General features: G+C 50.4%; 6 protein-coding genes across 6 annotated transcripts; 5 read left to right on the top strand and 1 right to left on the bottom strand.

Annotated features, from left to right (window-relative positions):
- Positions 1–160: 160 nt before the first annotated feature.
- Positions 161–2,575, top strand: AtWU_08385 (HET domain protein; the record flags this gene model as incomplete). Its single annotated transcript, XM_035503493.1, has 3 exons — positions 161–1,883; positions 2,095–2,284; positions 2,341–2,575. 3 exons carry the CDS (start codon positions 161–163, stop codon positions 2,573–2,575), a joined length of 2,148 nt encoding a protein of 715 aa, XP_035359386.1.
- A 581-nt stretch (positions 2,576–3,156) lies between these two features.
- Positions 3,157–6,733, bottom strand: AtWU_08386 (uncharacterized protein; the record flags this gene model as incomplete). The annotated part of the gene is made up of 3 exons (XM_035503494.1): positions 3,157–4,128; positions 4,180–6,648; positions 6,713–6,733. The coding sequence occupies 3 exons, from the start codon at positions 6,731–6,733 to the stop codon at positions 3,157–3,159; spliced, it is 3,462 nt and encodes a 1,153-aa protein (XP_035359387.1).
- A 281-nt stretch (positions 6,734–7,014) lies between these two features.
- utp10 (snoRNA-binding rRNA-processing protein UTP10) lies at positions 7,015–12,625 on the top strand (the record flags this gene model as incomplete). Its single annotated transcript, XM_035503495.1, has 5 exons — positions 7,015–7,391; positions 7,445–10,484; positions 10,541–11,938; positions 11,989–12,133; positions 12,183–12,625. 5 exons carry the CDS (start codon positions 7,015–7,017, stop codon positions 12,623–12,625), a joined length of 5,403 nt encoding a protein of 1,800 aa, XP_035359388.1.
- Positions 12,626–13,604: 979 nt separating this feature from the next.
- Positions 13,605–14,345, top strand: AtWU_08388 (glutathione S-transferase family protein; the record flags this gene model as incomplete). The annotated part of the gene is made up of 2 exons (XM_035503496.1): positions 13,605–13,975; positions 14,051–14,345. The coding sequence occupies 2 exons, from the start codon at positions 13,605–13,607 to the stop codon at positions 14,343–14,345; spliced, it is 666 nt and encodes a 221-aa protein (XP_035359389.1).
- A 295-nt stretch (positions 14,346–14,640) lies between these two features.
- Positions 14,641–15,407, top strand: AtWU_08389 (ubiquitin family protein; the record flags this gene model as incomplete). The annotated part of the gene is made up of 3 exons (XM_035503497.1): positions 14,641–14,824; positions 14,888–15,217; positions 15,292–15,407. 3 exons carry the CDS (start codon positions 14,641–14,643, stop codon positions 15,405–15,407), a joined length of 630 nt encoding a protein of 209 aa, XP_035359390.1.
- Positions 15,408–18,682: 3,275 nt separating this feature from the next.
- Positions 18,683–20,285, top strand: AtWU_08390 (arrestin (or S-antigen), N-terminal domain protein; the record flags this gene model as incomplete). The annotated part of the gene is made up of 2 exons (XM_035503498.1): positions 18,683–18,887; positions 18,949–20,285. 2 exons carry the CDS (start codon positions 18,683–18,685, stop codon positions 20,283–20,285), a joined length of 1,542 nt encoding a protein of 513 aa, XP_035359391.1.
- Positions 20,286–22,489: the final 2,204 nt, after the last annotated feature.

Consider the following 22,489-nt stretch of genomic DNA (forward strand, 5'->3'; position numbering starts at 1 on the left):
CTAGTGCCAATAACAATGGCCAGTCTTCGCCTTCTGTGGCTATGCATTGATGCCTAAGGACAACAGCATCATTGCGAACCCAGCCTCGCGAAAATAAACTGGGCACTTTCAGCTCAGCAGAAGGTGGAACCCTTCGATTCTTTTTCATGTTATTACCAAGATGCCCAAACATCTAGAGAACTTTCCTTTACATCCAGAACGAAACGAAATCCGTCTCCTCACCATCTTACCCAGCACAAAGGCTGAATCCATAATCAGGTGCTCTCTTGAGTCTGTATCATTGGATAATAGCCCTGAGTTTAAGGCTATTTCGTATGTCTGGGGAGATGCCTCAAAGAAGACAGATATTATCATCAATGATACCCTCTTTTACGTGACACGGAGTGTGGATAAAACGCTGCGTCTCCTTCGCCGTAAGGACCGGCGACGAGTAGTATGGATCGACTATGTCTGCATCAACCAGCATGATGTCCCTGAAAAGAACACACAAGTCCCATTACTTGGTCGTGTCTATAAGAGCGCGTCTGCGGTTATTGCTATGATGGTGAATAGTAACATGGATCTACGTGCTGCGATTTCCTGGATAAAGGCATGCAAGCCGGGCCGGGTCACTCGGGAAACACTTGCATGGCGTGTCCTGGACACACTGAGCCAATACTGCCAGAAAGCTCGAGTTCAAAGGGCGAAGCGACTGGTCAATGTGTACGATCAGTTCCGGCTCGTCAGGGATGACCCTTACTGGGCACGCATGTGGACATACCAGGAATACCAGCTGGCCAAAAACGATCCAGTTTGCATGAGTGGATCACTCACATTTAATCATAGATTAATTGCCTTTTTCGCCAGTGTCGGTCTTATGCAGGCATGCTGGAGTGATCAGGAATTTCAGCAACTATTTAAAAGAAGGTACGGTCAGACGGAGTTGTTCAGCGAGCTCTCGAATTTCTGTCAGCCACTTGAACGATACAACCATGAAAATGCCCTGCATCATCTTCGCAAGACATTGCATCGACAGTGCAAAGATCCCCGAGACAGGGTGTACGCATTGTACAGTTTGCTTCCTTCTCTACAAGCCAAGCACCCCCCGGACTACAATAAGCCACTTGAGCAGATCATGCACGAAACAACAGCATTTATCATGACACAGGAAGGGCCGGTTGCTCTGAACATCTTTAAACCCCGGGAATACAATGTTTCATCTGGTTGCTCATCTTCTTATCCTTCCTGGGTTCTCGATTTTGGTTGTGCTACGGAGTCTCTGGGTGACCCCATTCGTGACTACGGCTGGTGCTCGGAGGCCTGGAAGCCATTACCAGTGACCACAGACGACCTGTCCACTATGACAATTTGTGCTCGTCGCATCGGCTCTTGCTCCCCAGTTATACAACTGGCCTCTACAATGCCAGATATCATCGATCAATTTGTTAGCATCACAGATGTACGCTATGATACCTGGGGGAGCTTAGAATCCAGGCGTCTAAGTCTCGTGCATACGTGCCTGGCTTATACTCATCTTTACGCCAAGTTTACACATGATCGAAGCGCCAAAACAACAGAGACATTCCATCTTCTCCATGAGATTGACATACGTCGCGCAAGCAACCCTTGGTGGAAGGAGCTCTGTGATGTTCTTCCGTCGAATTCCGGGAAGATTGTTTTCGGAGTGGATGATCCGATAGTTGAAGGGTTCGGGATCAGCGGACCTAATGTGCAGGAAGGAGACGTGGCAGTGATGGCTTCTGGAGTGCTGGTGCCGCTTATACTTCGTCCTTATCCGGAAAACAACGAGCTCTATTATCGCCTAGTGGATAGAGCCTACATTCCCTTGATGTCCGAATTTGCTACATCAGACCGCAGGTTTGACCATGCTCGGTTCTTAGAACGTCCACCTCAGGTATTTTCTTTACGATAGACCATCTCATCTTCACAACTGTATATACTATGTGGGATGGCTTTCGAGGCTATGGCAATAGGAGGTGTTGTATCGCCCGTCGCTCTAGAGAACAGCATTACACATACCAAGCGGGAATGGAGTGTTGTTCCGGACTACGATTTACTGTGGCTGTACCTTATTCTACTATGTTCAATGATCAGGAGATCACTACGCCGACGACGTCTCCATCGTCCACACCCTAATTACCTCCCTGGTAGACCAGGGCGAGCACATCCTCATGCCCATGCACTCCTACGGCGGCGCCATCGGCGCCGACGCCATCCAAGACCTGGACCAACTCACCCGGGCAGGCAAAAACTTCCCTGGCGGGATCATCCACCCCCTCTACCTGTGCGCCTACCTCCAACAACCCGGCCGCTCCATCTGAGACGTCGTCACGGAAGCAGGCATAACGGCTCTACATACCCCGTCGTTCCTGTCCAGCTGTTCCTGGGCGATTGCGATAAGGCGCAGGTGTCTGAGACACTGAAGCATCCTATTGGGAGGCCGCTGAGTGCGTTTCACACGCTGGCGACGGCGGATGCGTCGTGGAGGGTGTCGGTTACGTATGTGGCTATGACGAAGGATTATTCGGTCCTGAAGGGGTATCGGGATTTTATGTTGGGGAGGGTGAAGGCGTAGGGGGTGGATGTTAGGGTTGTGGAGGTGGATACGACGTATACAGTAGTTTTTTTTTGTCCGGTTTGTGGGGGAGGTTGTGGGGAATGATAGGGATCCTTGAGAGGGGGCCGGGGCGGTTGTGCCGTTTGAGGTATAGGAGTAGTACTAGGGGAAGAGGGTCGTTGATGGTGGCTGGGTAGGATAGTGGGTGAGTCTCCTGATATAATATATATAACACCAAGCTTGTAGTGATGATGCTGTGATGGGGGCTAAGAGTGGTAAATCATGATATATATTTCTTGGCGGGGGTCGCTATATTCGGCTCAATATATAGGTAGTACACCGTGCAGGCACTTAAACTTCGAGATGCTCATACTATCGGTGATTTATGTCGGATTTCGACTACATGTTGAGCGAATATTAGGTACGAAGGTGTTGTGTCTTGCGAAGTACAGCTAGCACCACGCATAGTAGAAAACTCACCAAGCTACTAATAAATTCTATTGGAATAAAAGAGCACTTTCACGAATGGTTCCTTTATTGGCACTTCGCCACTAGTGAATAAGGAATACAACCCGCATCAAGCGGTGTCTACAGCTCTACTAACTCTGCATCTCATCCTCACTATCCTTGTCCTCAGGCATAGTAATCGGCAACCCCGAACCCGAAGAAATCCTCTTCCGCTCCATCTCCACCGCAATCTCATCCAGCTCATTCTCAATATCCAGGTGAATGCGCAGTCCCTTCTCAACAAGCACGTTATAAACATGCCTGAGTTCATCGAATCCCATACCGTCGCCCTTTCTACTCTCCTGCGGATACTGCTCCCGGATAACATCTGCCCGGAGATGAGTGAACGCAAGCATGATAAGCTCCTTCGACCAAGGGCAGGCGCGCATTCCGCGGTAAAAGACGGTCTTTGCTCGTTGAATGTCGTTACGAGACAGTTCGAAGAGAATGTAGAGTTTCCAGATGGTGATGCTGGAGTGGCCGGTGGAAGTATTAGAGCCTTGGTGGATGGTGTCACCAATGGCTTTCTCGAATGCCGCACGGACAGAGTGCATGGTTGATCCGGCGTAAGTAGGACGGTTGACTTCAGTGTATATTGAAAAGAGATGTGTCGTTATGGGAACTGGAGCGGCTGTGAGATTGTCTGTGTTGGTATTGATGCTGGTGATATCTCGTATTGTGTCGCGAACGCGCTCTTCAATGCGGAACCGGGATTCGTTCCAGGCAAAGAGGGACAGGAACATGGTGTTGTGGCGAGATACTGATATACTTTCGGATAAGAGGGAACGAATATGTGAGGGTTTGTAGATGCCACTTGTGCGGATGTGGTAATACAGGAGTCGGGCCCGGGATTGATGGAGGAGTTCGGTCGTGAAGTTTGCGAATGACTTGGACTGGTCGGGTAGGGCAGCTAGCCTGGCGAATGCATTGTGATAGTATTCCAGGGAGCTGCTTAGATCGAGGGAATTGGAGAGGTACGATAGAATAGCTAGGCAGTCTATGCACGACGTGAAGACGATAGGCTTCTCGTTCGCAAGACCAATTTCCTGTGCTTCTGAGATGTACTGGATGGAATGTCAGCATGGTGGAAGGGCCGGTAAATTTGGTAAACATACACTATGTATCTTCAGCAAACTTGTCGGGCTGAAGGACGGGTTACTGGAAGCATCGGAAAGGATCTTCAGATCAATACTATTCTGGGGCATCGAAAGGAGGAGATGAGATGCTTGGGCCGCATTTCCAGCGTCGAGAAGCTCCCAAATCCAGGTGCGCCACACAATAATACTATCCACCCTGTCGCGATCAGGGAAGGACTTGCTCATAGAGAGGGAAGTCGCCCATACATGATCTGCAGCTGCTTGATTGCCGAAGCGCCGCTCTATCAGAGCATAAGCATTGTAAAGTCGCAGGCTAGACGATCGCTTCTTGAGCAGCGATTTCGCGAATTTTCTCGCATCCTTGCTTTTACACGCAAGGTCAAGAGCAAGACCGTATTCGGCTAGATCATCATCTTCAGGCTGCGCTTCTATCAACGAGCGGACGGCTCTGCGAACCCACACAGGGTCGACATCGGATTGTGAATTAGAAGTGGCGTCGCTCCAGGTTTTAAGGGCAGAAAACCATTTAGCAGGATCAGCAAACAAAGTATCCAGCGTAATTATATAGTTTTGATGAGGGAAAAGCATAGGAGATGCGACCGTGGGCTCTATGTCAGCGGCCACACCAGGGAGCCAGTCCGCAAGCGTTGCATAAAAATTGCTTGCGAATTCGTTCTGCACGAAGCCATCCCCGTTCCAGCGACTTGTCGTACCCCAATTGTCAACCGACGAAACGGGTGGAAGATGGGAAAAATAGAAGAAGCTATCAATCAGCACTCCTACAGGTGTTGGCTGCCATGCCAGCGACAGAATCTCTTCGAGATCAGGTGCAATAATGACTCTGTAGGGGTCATCTTCCTCCGAATCATCAATACTCCGGGCTGGCAACCGAGCATTGACGATTCGTTCCCGTTCGGACGGTGCCCAGGAGGCAAACACGGCTTTTGGGTTCAGTTGAAATTGAAGCTTTTCGCTTGAATTCGCATTTCGCAGCACATTTCCCTCGTTCTTCCACCCTTTGGCACCCACTTCTCCGATGCGGGAGACCTCCGACTCCCAGTACTCCAGAAAAGCTGGTATTACCTCTTCTGGGCCTTTGCTTCCTTCAAGCGAGCCGGGTCGGTAGAAAGTCAGCTCCAAAAGACCTTGCCAGAGAGCCGCGGCATGCTCTGTAAACCCAGCTTCCCGGATGAACAATGTCAACCTAAGGAACAGATAAAAGTGGATCTGGGTCTTCTCGGGTTTGTCGAAAGAAGACTTATTGAGTCTCAGACACTCCAGAAAGGTTGCAAGGCACCGCTCATACGTGAAGTCCAGAAATTCAGTTTGACGAAAGTCGAGATATCGGATCCAAAGGTTGATGTACTCGGAATTTGATTTCAGTATCGTCTGCCACTGAGCCGATAGCTTCTTAGTGTCCCAGAGTTTTGCCCCTTCTTCGAGAAGGCCGAGCAGGAGGCGATCCTTTGCAGGGCTCGGTCCGACCTTTTTCAGTGCTTTCTCGTACAGTGATAGCTTGATGTCGGCTAAGCCCATCTTTTCTGCGTATGTCAAAGAGCCAAATTCCCTCTCCGGTCCTCGAAGGAGCGACTCCTGATGGTCGATAAGCGTTAGCCACGCGGAGACATCATCAGGGTGTTTCTCGACAATCTGCAGTAACTCCGCATTGCGCTGCTTGATCTCATGGTCGGGGTCACTCCGGCCGCCCTCTTTATCCGAATCCGTATCGGACACGGCTTCAACATCACTGGGCAAGTCATCCTCTGGCTTAGCTTTGCCGTGAATCGACCGATACGCGTGTTTGTCATCATCCGAGTCGACTTCTAACAGATCCAGGTGCTTCCCATTCCTAGACACACTCAGGGAAATGTAGTCTCGTGACGTTTCTGCGGCTGCATCCAACAGCGATTCTGGCCGTATTCGAAATAGCCGGGATCTACCCTTGTCTAGTCCTGCGAGCAGATTCTTCGTCTTCTTCTTTGACTTTCCCTCTTTCTTTTCGTTCGTGACGATCAACACGTCCTCGACAGCGCTTTCCCGGTCGATCTTATAGCTGGAAGGCAATCCCAAGACGTTGCCCCGACCGACGCGATAATATTGTGGAACGCTATATCGATGTAACGTTCCATATATGAGGTTGTAGCGATCGCCCTTGCTATCTATAACATACAAATCCGAGGCTTCCTCGGGCGGGTGCTTCACGGTGCGGGTCGATGTGGATGCTCTTGGATATTCGGGGGTGGGCTCTCGGCGGCGATGACTTGCTTCTTTTCGAAAGGACCGATGCTCCCTATGGCTCCTACGACGTTCTCGGGACCTAGAGCGGTCATGATGGCTGCTATGTCTCGACCGATGCCTCGAGTGGTGGCTAGACTTCACATCGCGGTCGGAGGTATCGCGACTGGGGCGCCCGGGCGGCCGATCAGCTTCGGACGGAGGTGCTGGCCGCGGCTTGAAGCTGGCGAAGCGGGGGATGGATTTCTTTTCCTAATGTGAAATTTGAATTAGCATCATATGAGTAGATAAAGGGCATTATTTGATTCAAACATACCTGGGAGCCAGACGAATCCATGCTCCTGGAGAGATGAGGCCTGCCTTTTTGAGGGGGAGCTTCAACCAAAGGCGGCGGCGATGGCAGGCTGGAAAAACTAGGTTCCCGCTTCCCGCATTTTTTTCCGGTTTGGTTCCAACGGCCTCAAAAAAAAGTTGCTCCGAGCCATTCGAGATCTCCACGCTGCTCGGGGAATTACTGCCCGCCAACGCTTGGGGTCTTGACAAAAGTTTTTCGGTGTTGATATTTGAGGGATGGATGTGACTTGCAGTTATCGATAAACAAAATTTCTCATCGTCACCATGGCCTCGTCCCTCGCCGCGCAATTGTCGCAAATTGCGGCAAAGTCGACAAATCAGTTGAACCTCAAAGCACAGCGCATTGCGCACTCGCAGTCTCTCATTTTTGACTGGAAGACCGCCACTACACAGGATTTCGATACCGTCTACCAAATATGCTTCGAAGGTTTCCAGGAGTTATGTCAGCTCGATCCTCGTTTCGCGTCGTTCGAGCGCACCATCTTCAGCGAACAGAGCAAGGCGGAGGACCGAACAGAGATGAACGCTGCTCAGAATAAGGAGCTGGACACTGTTCTGGAGGCTTTCCTTGCCCTCGTTGGAGGTCACTTGCTGCTGAGCCCGGCCGTGAAAGCCGTTGACTGGCTTATCCGGCGTTTTCGGTATGTCTTTCATGGGGACTCGATCTTCATTCAACGCGCTAACAGGCTTATAGGGTGCATGAGTATAACACAGAATTCACAATCCTCACTTTCCTCCCTTACTATACCACCCCACTCTTCCTCAACCTCCTTTCAATCCTGCCCGAAGACCTGACGCCGACCTTCAAAATCCTCAACCCGTACAAGAAGAGCCAAATCAACCCTCCACGCCATCCTCTCGTGCACAGCGCTACTACCAACAAACACTTCCTCGCCGCTGTCAACAAATACACCCTTCAAGTCAGCAAACAGCGGGCGCATCACCATGCGCTTTTGTCGTTTTGGGCGGGAACTTTGACCGAGGCGGTTGCGGGGATGTTGGACTCGGCTCGTTCTGGCCGACGGGAACTTGAGAAGGAAAAGCATGAGGATGTTATCATGAAGGTTCTGCCGGTCCTCAACGACGGTCTGGCTCTGAAGGACGTCTCCGAGCTGGTGATTGGCTGCTACATGGTTTGCGTGGTTCTTGCACAGAAATCTTCTCTCCAAGACAAGCTTCTCGATGGACTGATGGAGGCCGTTGCCGGATCATGGACGGACGAGACTAAGGAATCGGGCCTGATTTGCTTGTCAGTCCTGGCACAGAAGAAGCCCGACGCCCGGATCCCCAAGCGCGCCCTTAGGGCGGTGCTTCGCTTGGAAGATCCCGTGCAGCAGCTGTCTGCAATCTCAGCACAGTATCCGACATCGCACTTGCTTCTTGGCTTGGTTGCGGGATGTGTCGATGATCTCTCGAAGCAGAAGGATTCATCACGTTTGGATCTGCTGTCGCTGTTGTTCGAGACCAATCTTCTGGGCGAGCAGGAAGCGGGCCAGGCCATCGCTATTATTCTCCAATCCGTCAGCCGTGCTCATACAGAGGGTGTGCTTTCCTTGGACGCTCAGACTCACCTCGCAGAACTTGTCCAGCACTTTACTCAGTCCGAATCACTCCAACCCATCTTCCAGAAAACGATCGAGGAATCCTCCATCGATGTCGCGGCACTCGAACATAACCTACAAACTGTGATCGAATCTGTACCCACCACCACACCAGCCATTGAAGACGTTGAGATGGAAGATGCCCAGCAAGAAGCAGTCGAAGATAACTTTGCCTCTGTCCTTGAGTCAGTGGCAGGCAAGAATTTGGAAGCGTCTGCTCTCAGTGCGCAATCGATGCCCGCCTATGAGAGCCTGGTGCAGACCTTTGCACTTGCTGTCGGATCCCAGGATAAATTGCAGGCTTTTGTCGACTTGCCTGGTCTCAAGAAGGCAGATGCCTCAACATCGCCACAGTACCTGTCATTCTTTATCCGCACTTTCTCCGGCTCGTACCCCATCGGCACCAGGATCACCGCACTAAACCAAATCTCGTCCCTCCTTACTTCCGCTAATCCCGATGTCGATCTTCAGGCACTCCTGCCATTCCTACTGGTTGCTCTGGCAGATTCCTCGGAGAGAGTTCGGCGCGAGGCAGCGGGCGTTCTGGCCACAATTGGGAGCTTGTACAAGAAGAGCAAGAAGGGTGACGCCAACGTTTGGGCACGCGACACGATTTACGGCAAACAATCGAAGAACGTCCAGTGGATCGCCGGCCGCGATGCGCAGAAGATCGTCGAGCGCGCCTTCCTTCCCGGCCTCGAGGAATATGTCCTCGATCAAGCCCACATTGGCCGGGTACTTGAGGCCACATTGCGCGGATCTTCAACTTCCGACTCTGGCGCAACGGAACTGAAGAAGCCCCTTCGCTTGAGCCTCTTCACCTTCCTCTGCTCCCACGCTGTGCAGATGCCCCTCTATGCTCCAAAATTGTCTTTGCTCAAGCTTCTTAACCGCGTCGATAAGGCCGGCGGAACAACCCGTACCAAGGAACTTGGTCCGTTCTTGAAGACGTGGCGGGATATGAAGGAGCAGACAGCCAAGGACGTCTGTGAACGGGAGCGCGTGTCTGTCGCAGATGTCGACCGAGAGGCTGTCTTGACGGTCACCCCCAAGGACAAGGACGCTATTACTTTGCTGTTGTCTAATGTTAGCCCCTACTCGGATTCCCTACGGCCCTCTTTCGTGACAGCCATCTTCAACCGCATGAAGGCTGTTTGGGGGACTGTTCCGGAGGAGCTGCAGGTCGACGCCGCAGAGAAGCTGTTCGAGATCTCTCTCGAAGATGTCCAGACTCCACTGGTTCACGGCTGCAGGGAAGTTCTTCGCAGTGTTGAACTCACCGGTTCTGTGCTTCTCCAATTCCTTCGGAAGATCCCCGTGTCTATCACGGACATGGAGTCTCTTGGACCGGCGCCCAAGCGGAGACGCACTAGTCAGAACAACATGGTCGCTATGACCATCAAGGATGAAGCCAAGCTCAGCCAGCTCATGGAGAAGATGACTTTCATCCTGGAACTGGTCGACAGCTCGACCCCTGAGGCTCATCCTGAGTTGGCCGATGGATTGTTCCAGACTTTGGCCGCACTTCATCATTTCAAGGCCCAGATCCAGTCTGGCTTGAGCTACTTGCTGAGCTTGACGCTTGGCAGCCTTCTTGCCATCGTCAATCGGTCCAAGGGAACTGCAAAGGCTCAATTCGACACCTCCGTTATCCGGGCCGACCTCGTTGTTGACTGTGTTCGTACCACTGACAGCCCGCAAGTACAGAACGCAGCTCTTCTGCTCGTCGCGGGCTTGTCCGTCATTGCTCCTGAATTGGTTCTCCACAGCGTGATGCCCATCTTCACCTTCATGGGCTCTAGTGTCCTGCGCAAGGACGATGAATACTCAGTCTCCGTGATCGATCAGACAATCGATCAAGTTGTCCCCGCTCTCATCCAGTCCCTGCGCAACCAGAAGCGTGATGTTGTGTCCGGAACTTCCGAGTTGTTGCTCAGCTTCACTGCTGCCTTTGAGCATATTCCTTCTCACCGCCGCCTGCGTTTGTTCCATGCTTTGGTCACCAAGCTCGGAACTCAGGAGTTCTTGTTCGCGGTTCTGGCCATGCTCGCCAATCGGTATGCTCTGGATAAGGATGTTCTCATCCTGATGACCGGGTTGGTATCTGATGCTAGTGCACCGGTTGAACTCAGCGTAAGTCATTTGATATTGCATGCATCTTTGCACGTCGTTGCTGACTTCTTCAATAGACATACAGCAAATACTTGGACCTGGTCAAGGATTCACTCAGCTCCAAGCCCGGTATTTCCCAAGTTCTTCTCGGCATTGGTAGCGACGATGGCCGCGAGCCCCAGAAGGTTGCAGTTGACTTGCTTCGCGCACTGGCTTATCTGTTCAAGCACTCGTCTCTGAAGGTGAAGATGGCCAAGGATTTCGCAACAGAGGAAGACAAGGTTGTTGGACAGATCCGCACGCTTTTCTCTCGCATTCTGGAGCAGGTCCTGGCCATTGGCGAATCCATGCAGAACGTCAAGCCTGTCAGCCAGGCCAGCGGCGATGTTCTCAGCGCTCTGTTTGGTACCCTGTCGCTCGTGGACTTCCTCGACACAATTGAGGTGCTGCTGCAACGTCGCAACGACGAACTGCGTCGTAAGGTTCTCCGACTTCTGGAAGGTCGCCTCCGTCAGAATCCTGAACGCGACGGTGCCTCGCAACACCGCATGCTCGACTTCCTGCCCACTCTGGTCAACATCGTCCAGTCATCGCCAGACATTCTCCTTAAGCACGCTGCAGTGGCCTGTATCGATCGCATTGCCGAGAAGTACGGCCGGAAGGAGCCGACCAAGGTCATCCATGCTGCCCAAGTGGTTGCTAGCGAAGCCTGCATTGGACAGGATGATGAGCGTATTCGCATCATGGGTGTCTTGTGTCTCGCATCTATGGCCGAGGTCCTTGGAGAGGCTATGATTCCCGCGCTTCCTGACGCCCTCAGCCGTTCCCTTGCCCTGCTCGAGCAGAGTCTGGAAGATGGAAAGGAGAATGCACGCCTGCACGACGCCGTCTTCTCTTTCTTCTCTGCACTTTTCATCCATATCCCCTTCATGGTGTCTGGCTCTCACCTGGACAAGATTCTTGTTCTCTCTTACAAGTCTGCTGTTTCTGAGGGTATTGAGGATGAGAGCCGCGAAGAAGCTCTCCAACTCATGGCACGCAAAGTTGATGTGGCTGCTACATTCGCTGCTATCGATCGCAACTGGCAGCATGCTGTCAAGGCAGGCCCCGACGCTACGAGAGAGACTCTGGGCGTCGTTAGCCTTGCTATCGAGAAGCACCAGAAGTCTGCGACTGTTAAGAACATTTCAGTTCTCACCAGCATCCTGTTCAAGGCATTCGACCTGCGTCGCGAACAAGTATCTCTGGATACCCAGGCCAACTTCGAATTGTCTGATGTGGACGAGATCGAGGATATCATCAACGAAGTCACGATCAAGATGATTTACAAGCTTAACGACACGACATTCCGCCCTATCTTCACCAAGCTGCTGGAGTGGGCGACCACTGGTGTTCCGAAGAAGGATGCCCGAGGCAGCCTGGCACGCCTTACCACATTCTACAGGTTCCTCCAAGTCTTCTTTGGTACCCTCCAGGTATGTTTCTCCTTTGATTTCCCGACTCGGCCTTGTGCTAACCAATGCAGTCCATCGTTACCGGTTACTCGAGCTACATCCTCGAAAATGTGGTCTCTGTCCTGGGCAAGGCAAACCCCGCGAACCAGGACACCAAGAGCCTGTGGTTGGCCACGATGCGCATGCTCAAGAACTCCTTTGAGCATGACCAAGACGGTATGTTTAGCCCAAATGTTTTCTGACGCAGTGTGCTGACTTGTTTAAGAATTCTGGCAATCCCCCTCTCACCTTACGGTGATCGCACAGCCTTTGATCTCTCAGCTCGCCCACGCCAAGAACTCGTCGACGGCATCCATCGTCATCGCGGAAGCCGTGCCCGCCCTCACGGAACTCGCCGTTGCTGCCGATTCCACCGACAACCACAAGGAGCTCAACACGGTGCTGATGCGTCTGCTCCGCCCCTCTGCCGGACCCAGCGGCAAGACTGCAGGCGGCGAGAACCCGCACACGCGCCTCGCTGCGCTCAAGGCCCAGCAGTCTCTCACGGAGCAGCTCGGCGAGGAATGGCTTGCTCTCCTGCCTGAAATGCTGCCCTACATCAGTGAACTGATGGAGGACGAGGACGAGAACGTGGAGAGAGAGGTCCGCAAATGGGTGAAGCAGATCGAGGATGTTCTGGGTGAGCGGTTGGATGACATGTTGACCTGATCGTGAGTACATTTTACTATCTAGACTTGGATGTTTGGCGTATCTTGGTTGGTGCTTGTAAATAAAAGTTACAGGACTTTTCGTCGCTTTCTGTTCGAGTGATCATATACCTGTTATATTAGACTATTGAAGCCTACTACTTTTCAAACTGTCTATACTTCTCCCTCTTAACGTACTTACGACTTCCTGATCTCTCGGTCTGTTCTCACACCCGCGTCCTATGACTAATTGACCTATCCGAGGCCGCTTCCAAATGTCCGGCGTATATCTGAAAAGAAGGACGATGAAGAGGGAAGTACTGCGCTATCTAAGATACATGCCATCAGTCTTGATACGATTTTACCTAGTATATCCCACCTATTCTTCCCACTCTTCGCCATTTCGCCATTTCGCCATTTCGCCATTTCGCCATTTCGCCTTCCCAGACTGGGAGACTTCTAAACTCCATAAAGCTGTCGAGGGATGCCTTTGCAACCAGTCAAGTCTTACAAGTATAGTGAGACTGCCTCTTCCAGGGTGTACCTGAGCATCCTACGAGCCAGTATATATCTGCCAGTAATTACGATGTCCCTAGCCTCTTAGCAGTTGACTCCCTCATGTCCCTTCTTACCAATATCGAATCGACGGAAATAACTGCCAAGACCACCTGTAGCACCGAAAGCGGAAAACATACCCCAGATCCTTCTCCAACATGTACCTACCCCACCTCATATGCAAGTCACATCAATCATTTCATGTGGTATGCAGATCGGAGAAGGTCGTTTGACCCTTGTGAACACGTCAGTTTTGGGCACCCATACTCGACGTCCGTTTTCAAGTGAGATGATGTCACCACCACTTTGTTCACAGTAACTGTTACTCCAAATGCCCTTTCAACAACCCCACTATAAAGGAGAGCAATACCCTTTCTTCTATTCCAACCTTAATCCAACTTCCTGATTACTCTAACTTTACATGAGAAAGTAATCAACCACCCAAAATGCAACCCCTCCTCCTCCACGCGCACGCCACGGGCCCCAACCCCATCAAGATCGCCATCGCCCTCGAAGCCCTGCAGGTTCCCTACAACGTCAAACTGTGGGAATTCGGCGACGACCGAGAAAAGGGTGTCAAGGGTGAGGTCTTCCTCAAGATCAACGAGAACGGTCGTGTACCAGCCCTTGAAGACCCCAACACTGGTGTGGTGTCCTGGGAATCGGGCGCTGTTATGAACTATGTCCGGCGCATCTATGACAAGGACAATCTTCTAGGTCCGAAAGGGTCAGAGCAGGATAGAGTGGACTTTGAAAAGTGGGAGTACTTTTTGCTTTCGACGCTCGGGCCGATGACGGGGCAGACGAATTGGTATAGGTATGTAGGATTCTTTCTTTACTCATTCAGGATATGTGAGAAGGGATTTTGGACATCCTTGCTGACAAGGATCAGGCACTACAATGGAACCAAGAACGAGGACGCCCTGCGACGGTATGCGGCGCAGACGGAGCGTTGCTATGGGGTGCTGGAGGGCCAGCTGCAGAAGTCCGGTGGGCAAAGTGTCTTACCTGGACGGATCACAGCCGTTGATTACCACTTTGAGCCTTGGGTGCGAGAGTTTGATTTCGCTGGACTGTCGCTGGAGAAGTACCCTCTTATCACGCAGTGGTTGCGGGTGATGACTGGTCGGAAGGAGGTTCAGCAGGCTTATATTAAGATCCAGGGGGCTGCGCCGGAGTTTAACTAATGTCGCGTTGTGATGGCTCTCTACCCCACCAGCTCTGGTGTTCTGAGAAATGAAAAGGTCCGCGTTGCATTATTTTATGACTGGAGATATCCGTATGTAGGTTCAGGTCTCCGAAGGAAGGAGAGACTGTAAGTAGAGGCCTTGTAGAAGCAAGAGGCAGGAACAGTGTCTTCTGGCGCTTGAAATTTCAAAGCAACATCATCTCAGACCTTTCTACGCAGCCTTTAATTCTAGCAAAGATTCTAACTCCTCTCATTACCCCGTTCATTTTAATCATACTTACAATAACAACATTATGGAAAATATTGATACCAGTCCCTCTTGCGAAGGCAACGACAAAGGCGAAAATGCCGTCCTCAACACATTCGACCTCTATCTCGACAACATCGACGAGTCCACCGTTGTGCCCAGCGAGACACACAGGGAAGATTCGCCACTTGGCGAAGAATTATCACAGATAAGACTACCTGCGAGTTTCAGTATGACTCCACCCATCTCAACACATATCGAGAACTGACTCACAATAGTCTAATTTCATACAGATGGTCTCATGGATGACTACAGTCTAGCCCTTGGAACAGGACACGAATGTGCGGAAATGGCGTTTCCCAGACTAGATGCCATTCTCTTTCTACTGCTAGCCGAAATGAAGAAGAGGTATCCCACGGCCTTGCAACCCTCCGATTATACACCGAGCTTTTTCAGTCAGGTTCCTCTCGTTGTGGACCGTCGGGTTACGGGAGTACCTGATTCTTATCAGGAAACGGTGGACTACATGCTGTGTTATGGATCGATTCCGGCTTTGGAAACGAACCTTCTTGTGTTTAGGGATAAGGTGCTTCATTCGGATGCGAGGACTCGCACGGCCATCTGTGAGTTTATTCTGCTATAATTACTTAGGAATAGAAATATGTTCGTTGCGTCTTTTGCTAATTTTGGAAATCAGCGGTGATCAATCGGGTTCGGAGAAACAACCGCCTCAAGGCAGCCATCTATGGCATTTACACGAATTCCTATCAATGGACTTTTCTCAATTACGATGATAATGGAGTGGTATTGTGACCCCCTCTTTTACTTGATCCATCCACTTCGACTCTTGACAAGCTAACAGTATTTCGATAAAGTGTGCCGTGCTAGAGCTGCGGTGGAAAGAGTCCCAGCAAACGATAATTTCTCGCATCTGCAAAATATATCTCGAGGCGATCGCTTTGGCTGCCGAAGTGAGGTGAACCATCCGATTCCTCCATGACATGCGGGACGGTAGCTGTCAGGCTTCAAGTTGAGGGTAGTTCTTAGTTTAGTTTTAGTTTAGTTTATATTCTTAACCTAATGCAGCCGCCTGATTGCGTGTGCAGCTATATAAGTGATACTCCCTGTCTGGTATCAAGGCTTCCCAACTCCGTAATAGATCCCAATCTAGTGAACGAATGGACAGATTCTTGTATAAAGTCGAGGAGCCTCAATACAGATAGATATGATCTTCTTGCGTATTTTAGGCTGGATGTTTCCAGGATCCAGATCCCTGTTTATTTCTTTTTTTTTTTTTTTTTTATTACCATATAACTCTTCTCTATAATTTCTTATACAGGAGTGGACTGTAAAGCTATATCTAGATCTAATTATCGAGGCAGAATATGTATAAAGACATGATCTGGAGGCTATATTCTTCTTGCTACCAACCATAATATATATGCTCAATCTTAGATCCAGCTCTAGGTTCTAGAGGAGTCAAGTTCTTCTAGAAATCTTTGTTATATGCTTATTTCCGGGTAGAGAAGAAGGTGCCCGTTACAGGATTTGAATCTATAATCTCTGACTACTAAGAAAAGGGCCCCCTACCTCTTTTTATACAAGTAGGGCCTTCCTAGTGATGTTCTACCACTACGCCACGCGCATGCGCGTGGCTCTGGTATGCAGTCACGTTTGTTACGGTAGTCTGTCTTTTTCCGAGAGGTCCACAATGTATATAGTTATTATAACTTTGGTTTTGTTTGGTCTACTAGTACTCAAACAGTATCAGAAAAGTTATTAATGCACTGAGCTGAAAGCACGCATCCATCAATAGTGGATCATAATGTATGCTGTCAAACTGATTGTAATCCAATTGGACAGGCCAAGGGCTTGCCATGCCCAAACTTTGGACTTGTTTGCTACCAATCATAGGCTATGAATATGCAACTGCGCAGGTGAGTAAAACGACCTTCCTATCGGTATGACTTGGCACTGTGGTCTTAAGTTTCCGGACATTCAAAGCTTGGTACAACGGCTAATGCGCGCATTATGCAGATCAGCCCTCGGAGATACTTTGCTGTACGTATTGTCATTAGCTGGAGTGATTGTGATGTGCATGTGCTATACGATCAGCAATTGGAGGCCGTTCGGGATGCCGATTCTGCTTTATATTCGCACATAATAACCCCAAATCGGCATTGGATTATTCCCGTATTCTGTTGCAATAGATAAACCTAGGTTTTAAGCCTATTGATATAGGATGCAAAATCTGCGACCAACATCCTCGGTACAAGTGTTGGCCGCGGAAAACAGGGACGGAAAAGCACCCAACCGGCCCGTCTCTAGGCGAAGAACAGCATCAGGTGGTGGCACCGGTGGAGTTGAATCGGAGATCTAAAGCGGGTACTCCATACATTAGAACGGGAGGTCCCAGAAATTTTAAAAGCCATTAAGAGCTCCACGAGCTCAGGAGGCGGAAATTCCGTGAAGAAAAAAGGGCCCTGATAGCGGTTAAGAGCGGAAAAGTCTGGAGCCAACCAGGCGCGGCTATTCTCGCTTGGGTGCGGAATGAAGAGAGAACGGGGCCGGGAAACCGATGTGGGATCTATAGAAGCCGAGTTTGTCTATGGTCGCTAGTTTTAAATTGATAGTAGTTCATCGCAAGAATTTGATGATAGATTGTGTCAGGGCGTATTGAAGGGCGCATTGAATTAAAAAGCAAGCGAGGGTCGGAACCAACCTAAAATAGCGATGCGAACCAGCAGGAGTGACTGGTCAGAAGAACACGGCGGTCAGCGCCAATCGGGATGGGCTTCTTACCCCGGTGGCTTGCCAACGTTGTCACTTCAAGGGCGTGGACTTTGATCCATCCGTCGTCATCAAAAACCTTCGCCGATCACCCGAGAACTTGTATTGGATGGTCTTCTGTCGCTCCGATGTCGCAGCACTTGGACACGAACAGGCTGACAAGTCACGAAGTTCAATACTAATAAACGACTGGTTGATGGGGGGTTTTCTTTCGCGTAAGGATCAGAAGGTCCGTAACTCAATGGCGTGAGATCTACCACTATCACGCGAGGGGACTGCTCGTCAAGAATGTTCGAGCTGTTGTGACCAGACTCTTGCAGGCAGACCAAACTCTTAAGAGGATAGACGCGTATAGAACAACCCTGCAAAATAATAAGAGTCGTTCTAGAAGACCGACAATCATGGAAGATCAGCTAGCACTGGCGTCATTCGCATTCCTCTGGTGGGCATCAAACCTGGTTACGAACCAATTTGCTGTAGGGCGTGGAGGGCTTTGCTGGTCGGCAGTTGTCATCAAAGGGCGCGATGGGAAGCCCGCCAATCGCTGCTTTCCCGAGCGACTGACTTCACACACGGACTTCATTCCATGGACTCCATCGCATTGGTCGGTCCCCGTGCAGGATGCTCGTCGACCTATCAGCTTGCTCGGGCGCTTCGTTTTTAGGCTTTTCTCGTTCTTTCGGTCCCCTAACCCGCATGTTTCTGGACCGCTTCTAACATCCCCTTGGATCAAATATCAAAGCAATCACCACGTGCACGTGCATGTTCAGCATGACTCACAGAAGGGGGTGGAAGGAGGGTAGACGATTCTTGCATCGTCAAGTTGGAAAGTGAAAAAAGTACATATTCAAGCCAGGATGCAATGCAAGCCCGAGAATAGCCAGAGACTCAAATAACAAAACCGGAAGTTGTTCCTGAACAGCATCAAATCCAGTTCTCGAACATTGAACTGCTCCACCGCTGCTTTTCCATTACCCAACGGCAACTGCCAGTCACCCCATCCCTACATTCACCCTTGAATTTTTATTCTTTTTTTATTACTGATTTCTATTTATTATTATCTCCTTTTTTTTTTTTTTTTTTTTTTCAGAAGACATTAAATATATTAAAAAGCATTTACTCCGCAGTCTTTCTGCCCAGATTTTCTTTTCTCCATCATTGCAGTCTCCCACTACAACCCTACCAATTGCTTACCCGTGGGTGAATTGGTGATTCGTTCGCCAATCCCCTTCTATACTACCAACAGCTACCACCGCGGGTTCCTTTGTATACATACGATTGGATCTTCTACACCTGCAATGGCTACCTCATCCATCATCACGCGCGGCTCCAGCTCCCTTGCCAACTTTACGGTTCGCTCCCGCCCTAAGGTTGATATCATCCTCGCCAATCAAACGGATGGCTTGGTCCCTTCATTCACCACCGGAGATACCATCAAGGGTACGGTTACCATCACGGTCGATCATGATACTCGCTTTGATGACCTAGAGATTACATTCGAGGGTATGTTGGCTCAAAGAATACCAGGAGAACACCAGGGATATAGTCATACTGACTGGCTCAGGAACATCGAGGACCTCGGTGGAGCGCCAATCGATGCCCGGCCGGACTGGAGCTTACCACACATTCCTCCGACTGCGACAGCCCATCGATGAGTCTGCATATCCCACCCCCCGGGTCCTTGAACCCGGGCGCAACTATGAATTTCCCTTCACCTTTGTGGTACCTGAACGTCTACTGCCTCATATCTGTAACCACGCCAAAACCAATCTACATGTCGAACAATCGCACACGCTGCTGCCCCCCACGTTTGGTGATCCCATGATAGCCACCAACCGCAAATCGGTCATCGACGACATGGCCCCCGAAATGTGCCGCATCTCCTATCTCGTTCGTGTGACCCTCCAGAGAAAGCCCATGGCCCAGAACGCCTCGCCGGTTACGCTAGTGTCCGTTGGGAAAAAGGTGCGGGTCATTCCTGCGGTGGATGAGGAACCACCCCTGAATGTGGAGGACAATGATGGCTTGTACAGCGTCCGCAAAGAAAAGGATGTGAAACGTGGCTTAATGAGGGGGAAGCTGGGCCGATTGGTGCTGGCTGCCGCACAGCCCAAGCCAGTGCAGTTGAGTCCATCCGACACCGGGAATTGCGATTCGGTGAGCACCGTTGCCACGATGCAGCTACGCTTCGATCCGGTGGGCAACGAGCAGCCCCCTCGCCTAGGCACTGTATGGAGCAAACTCCGAGTATCGACCTTTTACAGCTCCGATCCCTGGGGTGATTATCCGTCCGCGGCCTGTATCAAATCCTGGGCGCAGATGGGCCGCGCAATGTACACCGAGACTGTACCACTGTCCACCATGTGCGTTGCATCCGCACAATGGACCAAACACACCGACACTGACACCGATCTCGAACGCCGTGACTCCATGCACTCGACCTCCTCTACTGACTCATTGCCGGGTCCATCTGCCTCGTTCGCTGGAAACACCTACTATACCGCGTCGGTCGTTGTGCCAGTCACCCTCCCCAAAGCCAAGTCATTTGTGCCGACGTTCTACTCCTGCTTGATCGCGCGCGCCTACGCCCTGGAGCTCAGCGTCTCTTACCACGCCGCCAATTCTAGAATCCTGACACCCACCGCATCCCTGAAGGTCCCACTTCAGCTGACCTGCGAAGCACAGCCAGGCAGCGGAACTAAGGGCACCGTGGTCGACATCTCCCAGGATGAAGTGAACACGCAATTTTTCAGCCCGCGCAGCATTGCGCCCCCATCTGTCTCCGAGCTCGTTCCTATTGCACCACCCGCGTATACGTCGGTCCAGGTTTCCAACCTGCCTCCTGACCGCTCGAGAATGTTACCACCATCGGTGACCAACTCCGGCAGCGTTAGAGTTTAGGGGCGCCCTGCTACTGCGCTGCTGCCAAGGCAACACAGAATTCCCAGGGGTGCACCCAGATGTTACGTTCTTTATTTCTTTTCTATTGGCGTTTTGGTTTCATGTGGTTACAATATACCCAGGTTTGCAAAAGCAGAAAAAGTTTGTTATTCGGGGATACCCAGCATGATGTTGATTTACCAGGCATTTGCATATGGCTTGATTAGGGAATGGAATCCCATTATACTTTAATTAATGAATGAATATAGTCATTGGGATTGAATCAGGAAGATACTATACATACCCCCCTAAATCGTACTTGTACCCTCGCTCTTTACCTGATTAGGCTTAGCACGGGTCACTTGAGCTCAGAGGACCCATTGTTACCACTTACCTTAAATAGGAAACTAGGTGTTTTGATTACTATGTTTTAGTAGGTGAAATCACGTGATAGTACTTACAAACTGTAGTCAAATATGTTGCCCATAAGAGAGTAGCCCTGGAGCTAGTTTATAAAGGTAAGGAAGGGTAACAAGTAGACTTTGGGGGGCTAGGTATAGTATCTTCTTTGAATTATGACCAACAGTTCCTCTATCGTAAACCTGTAGTGGTTACTCTGGAGTTTCCTTTAGACGCAGTATGAATGCACTGACAGTGGCGAAGGCGTTTCAGCTCCGTGATTGATTGATGAGTTCTATTGTAATCCCTGCTCGAGCCTCAGATGATGTTGTCTGGTGGCTATGCAGGTATTGAATGACTAAGATACAAGACCCGCAGGCAATCCGCTACGTCGCCGAATTCATGCTGCAAATAGGCTTACTCGGGCAGTTCAGCCAGGTCGAACTCGTTCCTGACCCTGAACAGGCAGTGCTTGACCCAAGCCAGGAACATGTCGGCCTCAGGGCCATGGGGATGGACACTGGAGACACTGGGTAGAGGGAACAAAAGACGCTCTGTTTGAGTCAGCAGGGAAGACGAAACGTGCAGAAGGAACAGGCATGTTGGGAGCAAGATAATGGACGAAGAACGAAGAGAATGGTGGCTTGCAGGCAGCCAGCCGGCTGCGACACTTGTTTGATACTTCTACTGTTGTATGACTACGCTTTTCCTTTCGTTTTTGCTTTCGCTTTTGCTGTTTGGTTGTGTTAGCTACAACGACTACCTTCATACGTCGTGGCACGCGTTGCTTAATGTATTCTACGTGTGTTTACTGCAAGTTTGAGGGCATTGAAGGCGTTCGGAGCCATATTCTTGTTTTAAACGGTGAAGCACCTGCATAGCTAGCATCTACTTACGCCGGCTCTATCGGGTATAAACATAAAAATTGAATCGAATTGAATGACTAGAATACACGCGGCGACCTATTATATGGGTTATTGCACTCGGTACTTAAAGAACTAGCGGTGGAAAGAGGCCCTGAATAATAATTAGACTCAATGATCACGTTCTCTCTGACTAGCATTCTCTGATTGCAACGAGCACCTTCCCAAAGAAGAAGGTAGGCGCTCTACTCGCTCTACGTCCTCGGATCGCATGTAATTAAATCAAGATCATCACCTTCCTACACTTGGAATGCAATACGTTTGATCCCTTTCTTGTTTCTACTACGTTAGATCGAGCCTCTGAGCTCATTAGATTGCGTGCCTGGCGGCCTAGATCAGAACGAACGGCGCACTGATGCTGGATGTATCTTCGATTACCCCGTCCACCTAGCGTTTCAGTCCCCACTTATATTCCGGGGTAACCAACCTCCGAACAAAGGCAGGACCTGCGTCGGCCTGCCTGATCCGGTTCTCGGCGAGGCTATTCCCATTTATTGCAGGGTTACACAAGCCCCTCCAATTTGTGTGCGAGTCAGCCACTCCCTCTTCGGTCTTCTTTCACGGTGCCTGCAGCACCTGATGCATCCACACTGTCCAGCAAGCCACTCCTGCCATACCGGAAATTTATCTCCGTTTATGATGTGGTAGCTTACTTCAGAATATCTCCACCAGTTAATATATGGATCCTGTTGACGATTTCACGGCGTCAGGCCTTCATTAATGTTATAGTAGCACATCTCCCTCCGCGCATCAAATCGGCAGATGAAGTCTCATATAGACCCAATATGGCAAGAATAACCATGGGTCAAAACACTTGTCATGTTTCAAACACCATCAGTCCCCATTGTTAATTATTTCCACTTACCAGGCCAATAGATTGTGTGCTGACAGGGGAAGATGGTT

The sequence above is a fragment of the Aspergillus tubingensis genome (assembly GCF_013340325.1).
Source record: "Aspergillus tubingensis WU-2223L DNA, scaffold_9, whole genome shotgun sequence".
Classification (NCBI taxonomy): Eukaryota; Fungi; Ascomycota; class Eurotiomycetes; order Eurotiales; family Aspergillaceae; genus Aspergillus; species Aspergillus tubingensis.